Raw genomic sequence first — 11965 nt, forward strand, 5'->3', positions numbered from 1 at the left:
ATATATATATATATATATATATATATATATATATGTGTGTATTTAATATTGTATTTTTAGTTTACAATGTTTATTGTGCTCAGAATCAGTCTCATCATAGAAGTGAAGGCTGAATGAGAAGCTACAATTATTATTATTGGGATCATAGAAGTAGATTTGATATAAATTTGTTTTTTAAGATAGGGCATGGATGAATTATCTGAAAAAAATCCCTTGAAAGTTGGTCTAATAGGGTTGGTAGGGGTAACTTTATATAAAATGTAGCAAAGTAAGTGTCTTAGGTAGAATTATTTAACCATTTGAATTTTCAACTTTTGAAATGTGTGTTGTGTTTTTTTTTTTGGTTGTTTGCTGCTAGTGTTTTATTTTATATTGTTGAAGGGATGTGTAATACTTTCCTTAGTTAGGTATGCTAAAATGTCCACAATTTTTTTTCCCATTTGTAATTTCTTATGTTCTTCAAATGTTTAATCTTAGCTGTTTGATAACTGGAATCACTTAACAGTTTGTTTTAGGACAAGGAATTTATGAAATTTTATATGACTGTGCAATTTAGCCAAAAAGTAAAAGGATTATCTGAAGAAACAGAATCATGGAGAATACTACAGAAAGTCTGATAAAATGGGTAAGTTAGATGTGTTTATATTCACAGTATTAAAATTTAATGTTTCTTTCATCTTGTAAAAGTTTTGAAATATTTTAAATTTGTCAATTAATGTATTAAAAATATACACTTAAATGAGAAGTTGACATTGGTACTCAAAAACCTAGCACTCCCTAGGTTTTTTAATTACACTTCCCATCTTGGGTCTGTTTTTCTACTCAGGTATCAATTATAAATCTGAGAATTTAAAAATAATGTAGAACATGTGACAAAAATGTGGTCATTTTAAGTTCTAAAAGAAGCTTACACAGGTCTACATATCTGAAGAGAGAAAATGTATGTTTACTATACACACCGTTTAACTATATGTTATGCATTCAAAATCAACATTTGTGATAAATTTCATGCCAGTTTTTGTATTTCATTTTATTTACTGGGTTCCTAGGAATTTTCCACAGTGTGTACACTGTTCCAAATTTTCTGTGCTTGCCTCTAATTTAAACACCTTTGGTTTGACAATTCTCATTAGCTCAGAGCTCTGTGGGATACTACTACTGGAACTGTCAGCACTCAATAAATCAACATTTTTTAGGTTGTTAAGCTACAATTACAGTTTTTTTTATAATCTAAATAGTGAAATAGAAGGGAAGACTCTTGTGTGCAAGTTAGAACCTTGGGAGTAAAAGCTATATGCATATGAATGAATGAACGAAACTAACATGTCTGTCTAAAGTCAAGAATCACCAAACCGATATGTTTTTTGACTTGAAATGTGCAATAATTATTCACCTTCGTTCCTGACTTGTACATGATACAAACTGTGTATGTATGTATAAATTTAGAATACTATTGAAATATGTAGTAGAGATGTATGAATGTATTGAGGTTACACCTTGTTTGTAAATAAAGTTAATAGTTATCAGGATGTTAAAAAGTATATTTATCATAATAAGTCTTATTGATCCAAATAATAGAGAAAAACTTTGTGTTTCTTTAGTTTTTTGATAAACATAATTCTTGTAATGGTTGCAATGATTAGTGGCATACGAGTTATGGCCATTGATGTATATTGTACCATATGCTTTTGACTTTCTATATGTACATTTTTGTTGAGTTTGGAATTTCTACTGATGGGTAATACATTTCAAACATTTACTGTTCAGGTTATAGTAAGTACGCAGTGCTTGTAATTTTTTGTAGCTCTTTCTTATCTCTCAGTACTTTTGAACATCACATTTATGTTGTACTACAGAAAATGAACTCAAGTATTTATTCACAATAAATGAATGAATGAATTAGTGATTTGAGTGCATTTATCTGCACAAGACACTAGAGCTGAGCAACTTAATTGGTTACATATGAGTAGTGATTATATTGGTTAGCATCATGTAAATTAATTGATTAATCAAAATTATGAATCAACAGACATAAAATACACATGATGTAAGACATTTTTATGATAATTTCTTTAATCCATAGTTGAAGACATTTGATTTAGAAGGAAACAATAAAACTGTTGAAGATCTTTGTGATGGTGTGGTAATGGCACAAGCATTGGCTCAGATGTAAGTATCCAAATTCTCTAACACTTGTTGGTTGTGTTTTGTTCATATTCTAATACTTCTGATAATGACTGCACATTAAGTAACATACAGACAACTAGGTTTCATTTGATCTTTTAAGGCTGTCCTTGCACACCCACCTTTAAGAAAGAGTAAAAAGTTGAAACCCACCCTTTATTATTTCACAAAATCATCAGTTTTTCCTCTTAAACTCTTATGAAGTATTGTCCTTTATTCCATGAGCCAGTTGCCCTGTTAGAATAAAATGAATGTTTTAATTGGAGCATTAACCTGTTTTATCTAAATCATACACTTGTATCCTGTTGTCTCATGAACCACAATAGTGGTTCATAATAGGAATCGCCCATTTGTTCTTCTTTATTATTATTTAATATTGTTCTGCCAGTCTATAGAGAAATAGCTGCACATATTGTAATAAAACCTGGTCAATATTACTAAATGCATCATTGTGCATTGTGTAGTGTAGTTTTTAAGTTTAATTGACTACCTATCAAATATCTATCTGTGTACTTGTTGACACCTAATCATTTTAATGTAGTCTGTTGTTTACATGGAGCCTGATAATCTACTACATGTATACGTATATAGCTGTGTACAGACCGTGAATGTGATTTAATGTTTATATGGCAGGCATGACACATGTACCATAGAAATTATAAACTTATTGATGTCATGTATCACGTGTTTGTGTATAGGGTTCATGCTCTTTTGGACACGATCCTGCTGACAGGATCACAGTTTTTTACTGCTGCATGATTAGTTTTGGCCATGTTACACAAACATCTAAAATGTTATACAAATGTCTAGGCTGTCTCCCACAACAGAAATATTTAAGTCATAGTTTAAAAGATAGCATGTGCATGCATGCATGTATAAAACTCATGTTATTACAAAATTCAGTTCATGCACCATTGCAGTATAGTTCAGTAGACCCTCCAATCCAGTGTTTACAGACTCCCCATACAGCTACAGGGTATGAATATAGTAGCTATATATATTTTATAACCATATACATAACGTGGTATGTTGATCATGTGTCATAGTGGTCATACATACTGTACCACTACCAATGATAATATTGTGGCAATGATATCAGGAGTAATAGATATCCAATCTGCATGAAGCCAATCCAAAGGTTGTCATTGTTTTCTGAGAGAGGACCATATACCAACTACACATTTCATTAAACTAAACTGTTTCAAATAGGACAGTACTACTATTATACTCACTTATGTCCATGATGGATATAAACAAAAAGCTAAAGAAACAAGATTATTGAAAATTGTTAATTTTAAAAGGGGAATAGGGATATTCAAAACAATACAGATATAAGCAAAACTGCAATCTAAAAAAAAAACAAGCTTAAGGTTTGAGACATGGTGTTGACATTACTTTCTCAAGCTACAAATCCTTATTTTGACTCCATATCTAAAAGCTGTAATATTTAGGAGAGTCAAAATAGGGGTTTGTAGCTTGAGGAAATAATTTCAACACAATGTCTCAAATCTTAAACCTGTTTCTTTACTTTTTTAATATTGCATTTCACTTTAAGCTACCTATCTTGTTTCTGTATTTTTCTGAGAATCACTATTTCTTCTTTTTAAATTAATAATTTTTAATAATCTTGTTTAGGATACAGGACAAAGAAATGATGTTGTACGTAATAGTGAGGTGTAATGATTTGCTGTATTTATTCTAGTACCTTTAACAGCACATAACCAGTGCCACCTTACAAAAGAAAATCTGCAGTAGCTCAAGTTTGCTTTCCATGAGCAAAGATGAGGTTAAAGAAAATTATCTATTTCAAGTTTTTTGGTTTTCACCATGAGAAAATATTCTGTCACTGTTGACACGCAAGCACCAGCCTTATTTGTTTATATTAACATTATGTGCTTCATAGATTAGTTCTGAAAAATAGTATATATTTAGACAGTTACATTAGGATGTTATGTTACATATCTAAGTACAATTTTGTTATCTGTTGAAATCTGAAGTTCCCTACTTTTCTGAATGTTAACTAGTTTTAATTTTAAAATCCTAAATAATTGACACCAGCTGAAGAGAGGTATCATAATGTTTTCATAAATACTTGTTACAACAGTTCTATGTGAAAGTATGTTGGTATGATATTGAGAGGATTTTATTTAGTGATTTTTAGTGTTTTGAAACTCTATAAGAAAAATAACATCAAAGGAAACAGAAATCATTCTTAATAAGAGAACATGAAGGTAGTTCTGATTAAATTGCACTTCTGACTTTTTTACATAAGTTACTGTTCTCTCTCTTTTTAATTTTTGTTTTAATATCTTGTGCTTGTTCCTTTCAGAGCACCAGAATATTTTAACAGTGGATGGTTAGCAAAGATAAAGTCTGGCACAGGGAGTAACTGGAGGCTTAAGGTTGTGCATTATCTTTTTTAGAAATAGTTTTGTAGAAGTTTTAAGCTTAAGCTGTTCTCAACCATTTTTTATTCTTATTTTATATTTCTTTGTATGATAATAATAATTTTAGTTTTCATAATTTCTATTTACAAAGCAAATTAAGCCTTTTTAAAAAGTAATGTAAACATTTGAAACAATGGTTAATTAGCTCTTCATTTAAATATTTTTTATTTTTGCAGTTTAATATTTTACAAGGTCTTTATGAGAGGGTTGTTTTGTGATAATACTTAGCAATTTATATTCTTTTTTTTATCTTTTTGCTTGATATTTTGAGCAACACTTCTACAATCAACTGTCCTTATGAAAGTGATATAGCTTAAAAGTGTAGTTCTTAGTTGGTCATGGAGTTTTGAAATGTCTTTTACTCACACACTAGTCTTATTTTTATATAAATAGAGGATTAATTACTTTATGAGGAAGAGACATTTCAAAACTCCATACATATATACTTCACCATTTTATTATTTTAATTTGCCCTGTCTACGATTACTGATGAAGGGTGTAATTCCCCAATCTCGTATAACTCAGTGATAAGTTGGTTATGGTTTAGGTTTTGTTATTTACAGTAATACGAACAAATATGTTTTTGAAAAAATGTCAAATGCTAGCTTATTTTCCCAAAGTTCAAAACTTTTATTGTCTCCCATTTGGTACTTGCATTTTTGAAATATTCAGTGTGTGTGTACTGACATGATTGGTAAATAGCCCACATATTTAATTAGTTTCTTCATGGTATATAAGTTTGTAAGTAAGGATTTATCTCTTGTTGATGTTTGATTTTGTTATATCTTTTGTATTGGAAATATAATGTTTGGTCTTAAATTTGATTACTACAAGTCTTTTTTTTTTAGTTAGAAAAAAATTATTTTACTCTTAAGATCGACAATTGTTATTAGTAAAACCAGTAGTGAAGTACTGTCATGTGTATGTGTGTCCAGAAGCTAGTTGCCTCACACTTAAGTTTCTGCTGTGTAAAAATATGACTTGAAGCATTTAAACATGTTGGTGCTTTAGCATTCTTTGTGCCATGTTTATGTACTTCAACACAGATTCTTCAAATTAAAAAGGAAGTAGTATATTTCTTTTTATTCATATTTGAGATGAAAATAGTACCTAATATTTCAGTGCTATAAACATACGATGGTGTATAGTGTACTTCTAATTGCTTTCCTATGTTTGATTAGTGTGAATGCAAATATTTAAATTTTAACTTACTGCTGTTACTACAGGTCAGTAATCTAAGGAAGATACTTAAAGGAATTTTAGACTACTATAATGAGGTAAGATTTTTTTTTACACAAAAATATAAATCTGTGTTTAACTTTAAAATGGTGTTAAAATAGCGATCAAAACATGCAATATTTGCTGCTGAAGTCAATATTGCTTCAAAATTTTTTCAGTTTGTATATGGTTACTATTTATTTTTATACTGATATGAATATGGTTCGTTATCAGTTATTGTAACTGATAATATATGAGCAATAATATTTTCATGATAATAAAAAAAAGTTATTTTGTTATTTCAGAAAGGAAATTGTTTTATCTCAGACAATCCAATAATTACTAAATTAATGTAATTTCTTTTTATGCTTCATGCTACTGGGAATAACTAAGGTTTTTGGTTAGTTAAAATTATGAATATGAAATCAATATTAACTTAAGTTGAATATACCATAGTGGTTTGGTTCATTAAAATTATGAACATGAAATCAGTATTAACTTAAGTTGAACATACCACAGTGGTTTGGTTCATTAAAATTATGAACATGAAATCAGTATTAACTTAAGTTGAACATACCACAGTGGTTTGGTTCATTAAAATTATGAACATGAAATCAGTATTAACTTAAGTTGAACATACCACAGTGGTTTGGTTCATTAAAATTATGAACATGAAATCAGTGTTAACTTAAGTTGAACATAGTTTGGTTTCTCTTTGTATCTTGTTATCACTTGAACTTCACATTTTATGTATTTAGTGCATTGTAGTGGAAATGTAATTTAGTTTTTATTTTGAAGGCACTTGGGCAACAGATAATAGGTTTTAAAATGCCTGACGTAAATGCCATAGGAGAAAATAGTAATCCAGTAGAATTGGGACGTATGTTACAATTAGTATTGGGCTGTGCAGTTAACTGTGATAGAAAACAAGGTATGTTATTGTTTTATGTGTGTATGTTTGAAGATACGTGATAAGTAACCTATGATCTTCATAGCAAAAAAAAAAGAAAACAATTTAAGCCCAAGAAGAAGTTTATTGTATTTTGTTAAGAAATGGCTTGCTATTAAACTTTGTGTTTGGTTTTTAAAAATTTATGCAATAAAAAATTATTATATACGTATAGTCAAAATTGTATTTTATTTATTTATTGAACAAACATTACTATATATAATTATGAGTTTTAATATGTGTAAAATGTGTATATATTCGAGGAGAACATTCCAGTTCATTAAAAAAATATGGAAACTCATATCTGATCCACTATTAGAATGTGGCAGGAATGTATTAGAGAAGTAATGAAATATGTCCTCTCTTAAATAGCAAAAATAAAATGAGAAACTATATAAATCATTATAGACAAGATTAATAAATAGATCCTAGGTTAATTTTTTAATTCAAATGGGTAATGTAAAATACTACTATTCAACTATATGTATATACATACACACACATAATTTTGTGATAATTCTACAGTAGTGACTTTTTACAAGTTGCTGTTATTTTAATTGACAACAATGATATCATAGTGTTGTTCAGTTAGACATTTACTAAAGATAAGAGGTAGTCCAGTATTCTCTTCTAGCTATATTTGTTTTGTCATGAAACTGTTTGTTTGTATTATTTGTAGAATATATAGAAGCAATTATGGGATTAGAGGAAGATGTTCAGCATGTAGTGATGAATGTGATACAAGAGGTAAATTTTACCACAGTCTTTCAGTTTACTTTCTGCACACACCTTTTTTTTTGTTTAAATTATTAAAGCAAAAGCTGCTCAGGGGTATGAAAGTTTTTAAAGGAGAATTGAATGTTATTTCCTTGTTTTCTTTGGAAACCAAAAATCATATCAAAACTACAAAATGACAGCTATGTATGACTTGTAGTTGTTTCAAATTATTTCTAGACATTAGAACACAAGCAATTTTTTTTTTGCAACTAAACCTGGTTTAAGAAGATTTATATGGGGTATCAGGAAAGAAGACATACAATTATTCTTTTAAATTTTCCATGCTAGATGGGATTTTCTTTTAAATAAAATATATATAGTACTTTATACTGTATCCATTATTTGTCAAGTTAAATTTATAGGTAAGCTAGTGTATAAAGTTTGTTTCTCCACTTGTATTATTGTTTAATAGATGAATTTTACTAAGTACTTTTTCAACTTTTATGACTATAAACAGGTAGTCCACCTCAGATGAATTAAGTTTACAATTTCCTTTTCAAACTTTGTATGCCAAGCTGAAATGGATTTAACTTTTATATTAAACAATATTAAACTTCAGATCGGTTTATAGAAGAATTCAAAAAATATTAAATGTTTTTTAAAAATTTCCTTTTTGAAATTTCTGTGCCAAGCTGAAATGGATTTAACTTTCATATTAAACTTCAGATTGATTTATAGAAAAATTCAATAGATATTAGATTTTTTATTTTTCAATATTTTGAGCATTGAAATAATATAGAAGTATGATTAAAGAAAATATTTACTCTAGTTTGATCATGTTACTAAACTTGATTTTTTATACTTCATCTTTATTTAATGATGCCATTTATTAGTGTAATGGATCAAGTGGACCATTAGTTATTGTGCCAGACTGTGGATCTGAGATTCTGTGGTTTATGTTCCATTGCTACAAAAAAAATATTTCTATGCACTTGGAGACTGTGGATGCATTATAAAAGTGATAACCAAGTCCCAGTACTTGGTCTAATAAGAGTAGTCCAAGAATTGACAGTTGTTAACCAGCTGCCTTTTCACTATTCTATCACTTCAAAATTAGGAATGGCTAGTGCATATAGCTTTCAAGTGGTTTTGTGTTCTGATTAAGAAGTTAGCACACACAATCACATATAAAAGTTGTAATGGTTTTCAAAAGAGACCCAAAACTTGAGCACTTTCAAATAGTTCACTATTCTTCCTCAGGAGGAGAAGAGTATTGAACTATTCAAAAGCACTCCAGTATTGGGTCTTGTTTGAAAACTATTACAAGTAGTTTTGTGTGGCATTCAAAAACAAGAAAAATAGTGTGATTTGTAGTATTGATCATATTATACTTAAAAAATGTTGTGCTGTTGAGTTCGGAGATAAAGAAATATCTTAACAAAATCTGAACTAGTGTCTTAATATAAATTGGACATTATTAGTTTTAGTTAAATCTTGATATATATTTGTTTTTTATGGATATTTCTGTAGGTTTTCTTAAAGTTTAATTTTTTGTTTTCAAGTTACAAGAAAATAACATTAGTTAACAGTGTAACGTAAACAATGTCCTTTATGTTAGTTAATTACCAAGGAAATACCTACCAGCTACTCGGGAGACTCTTATGTTGAGCTTAATGAACAATTAAAAAAAACTGCTGAAGAACTTCAAGCAGCTTCAGAAGCCAAGGAACAAATTAGCCAACGTTGTCATGAATTAGATATGCAGGTAAGAAACATTTAAAATTTTTTAATCGGAACTCTTTTTTAAAAAAATGTTTCTTCATAATCGATTCTTTTTACTCCTAAACAGTTCTATTATTGTGCTTGATGTCTTGCCACCAGTGTTATACAAATATTTTAATAAAATTTTGTGTGAAAGAAAGAGGGTAAAATAAGAAAGCTTTCAAACTTTTGAATTTTAATTTGTATGTTAGAAACGTGAAAATAATTCTCAGTTCTGAACTTTAGATTTCATTTTTCTCGTATTGCCAAACAAAATGTATCACTGTATTGACTCAGGTTTTTTTATTTTCTTTTTTTATTTTATTGCTTAATGGCATTAAGAGTTTTATTTAATTTGCTTTGGTTTTGTTTTCTTTCATAATAATAAAATTGTTTTGTTATTAAGGTGGCAGCATTACAAGATGAGAAGGCAAGTTTAATGCAAGAAAATGAAAAACTTTTAGAAAGGTTAAACAATTCTGAAAGCCTAGAAGATCCAAGGTAAAATAATTTTAATGATATTTTTATTATGCATGCTAGTTCTTCAGGTTAGTTGTGTAGCATTGGTAGGTGAAATATGAGGGTTATAGTAAAATTCCCAGTGCATAGAAAAATTTCTCTGATTTGTAATTGTTTTTATTAACTACCAGCACCCCCAGTGGCACAGTGGTATGTCTGTGGACTTACAACACTAGAATCCGGGTTTCGATACCCGTGGTGGGCAGAGCACAGATATCCCATCGTGTAGCTTTATGCTTAATTACAAACAAACAAACAATTAACTACCAGAATTTAGAAAACTTATCAAAATAATAATCCTATTGAAAATGAAGTAATTACAATATATTGATTATAAATAGCAAGGAATAAAAGTATATATATCTATACAGAAAAAATCTTAGTGTGTTGATTTACTTCTAGAGTTTTGAGTTTGTAAGGAATGTTTTGCTAATCAAATTATTAGTGATCAAAGTCATCGTTTTATAACTTTTTTAATACTTAGCAAGCAGTCAGTTATGTTACATTTTAATGTTTTTCAGACTTGAGATTTAAATTGTAAGAGTTAATATGTGTGTGTGTACATATATTTGTTCAGTTAAGCTCCCAACTTGTAAACTTGCTTCAGTATTCTTTACTTAACTTGTACTTAGTTATCTCTCTTTATTAATCTTGACATTTAATATTAACTGCTCCACATGGTTTAAAATTCGTCATTTTTTGCCCACTGTATCATGAATATTGATTAGTATTCTGAATCTTTACTAGAATGAATATGTGTTATGTGAAGTGGACTTTTTTGCACACTAAATAATAACCAGATGGGAACTCAAAGATAAATTTTGTGTGTCCAGAGTCTTTTTTAATAGAATTACATCATTTCAAACTAAATGCTTTTTCATTCTCAATCTGTAGCACTGTAGCTGGAAAAAGATTTCAACAGATGCAACACAAGTTGGAAATACTGCAGGATGAAGTATATAAACTTGAAACAGGTAAAGTTTTAAGTTATATTTAACTTTTTTTTGTGCCTCTCCTGTACTTTCATGCTTTTTGTGCAATATGCCCAACTGCAGTTTTTGATCTCCAGACTCAATGCTGTATTGCACTTCAAGAAATAAAAGAAAAACATTTTGCGTAACTGTAAAGCTTGTAGAGAGCAATATCCATTTGTAATGTTATATGTATGTTTTGGTATGAAAAATCATAACCTTCAGTTCAATTCTTGCATGCCAAATATAAGTGTATACATTCTGATGGCTGAATCTTTTTGGAAGTTATGATGGGTAGGGTGTGGCCTAGTAGCTACTTTGCTGGACTGTGAATCTGAAGATCCATGGTCTGTTGGCTGATTGTCTTTTTGGAAGTTATAATGTTGGGTTGGGTGTGGCCTAGTAGCTATTTTGGAGGACTGTGAATCTGAAGATCTATGGTTCATGTCCCATTGCTGCAAAATTGTATTTTACACTTTAGGGCTGCAGATGCATTGTTAAAGTTTATGTTCAAATCCCACTACTTGATTAGAATAGCCAAAGAGTTGACATTAGATACTGTTGACTAGCTGCCTTTCTTCTAGTCTATTAGGCCAAAATTAGGGTTGGCTAGTGCAGTTAGCCATTGCATAGCTTTGCATAACTATCCAAAACAAATGTGTAACATTTCAAGGCTTGCCAAGGTTGTTTATGTCAATATAGCATCGCTGCTCTCTATATACAGTTAGAGTAAAACATATAGATTCTCTCTATTTGATTGGCTTAATCTTAAGTGTAATATATTTCTATTGCCAAAAAAATGCTGAATTAATAAGATAAAAATGACCATTATTTGTTAGGTTAATTGGTAGCTGATATATTTCACTACGAGAAGTGGTCTCCTTAGCTTGGAACAGAAAAGTGTTATATGCTAGTTCATTTTCTGGCCAAACCTTGCTTTCATTTGCTTGCTTTTAACCAAGCTGAACCCAAGGATTTGAAGCTAATTACCAAATTATACAAACTTTGACCCTACACATCTTAGTATCATTAAAATAGTTTCCATGTACTTTTTGTGGAATAAACACTAAAAAAAATAGCAAAGGTAAGTTAAAATTCAAGAAACTTACCTAAATATTTAAAATATATTAATGGTTTTTAAACGAGATCCAAAACTCGTGCATTTTTGAATAGTTCACTATTCTTCTTCAGAAGAAGAA

The 11965-nt window shown here is 29.4% G+C and overlaps 1 protein-coding gene across 4 annotated transcripts in view; it reads left to right on the forward strand.

Annotated features, from left to right (window-relative positions):
• LOC106462085 (protein Hook homolog 3-like) overlaps nucleotides 1-11965 on the forward strand; it is a 54119-nt gene that overhangs the window by 1231 nt on the left and 40923 nt on the right. For 3 of the 4 annotated variants that reach the window (XM_022389222.1, XM_013921968.2, XM_022389225.1), the window contains exons 2-10: nucleotides 506-625; nucleotides 2084-2169; nucleotides 4514-4586; nucleotides 5858-5908; nucleotides 6648-6780; nucleotides 7478-7545; nucleotides 9134-9280; nucleotides 9683-9777; nucleotides 10690-10769. In XM_022389222.1, the coding sequence (XP_022244930.1) occupies nucleotides 593-625; nucleotides 2084-2169; nucleotides 4514-4586; nucleotides 5858-5908; nucleotides 6648-6780; nucleotides 7478-7545; nucleotides 9134-9280; nucleotides 9683-9777; nucleotides 10690-10769 (766 nt within the window). In that variant the 5' untranslated portion in view covers nucleotides 506-592. The remainder of the gene's footprint in view (nucleotides 1-505; nucleotides 626-2083; nucleotides 2170-4513; nucleotides 4587-5857; nucleotides 5909-6647; nucleotides 6781-7477; nucleotides 7546-9133; nucleotides 9281-9682; nucleotides 9778-10689; nucleotides 10770-11965) is intronic. The other variant, XM_022389224.1, reaches the window with a different exon arrangement.

The sequence above is a fragment of the Limulus polyphemus genome, unplaced genomic scaffold, assembly GCF_000517525.1.
Source record: "Limulus polyphemus unplaced genomic scaffold, Limulus_polyphemus-2.1.2 Scaffold1090, whole genome shotgun sequence".
Classification (NCBI taxonomy): domain Eukaryota; kingdom Metazoa; phylum Arthropoda; class Merostomata; order Xiphosura; family Limulidae; genus Limulus; species Limulus polyphemus.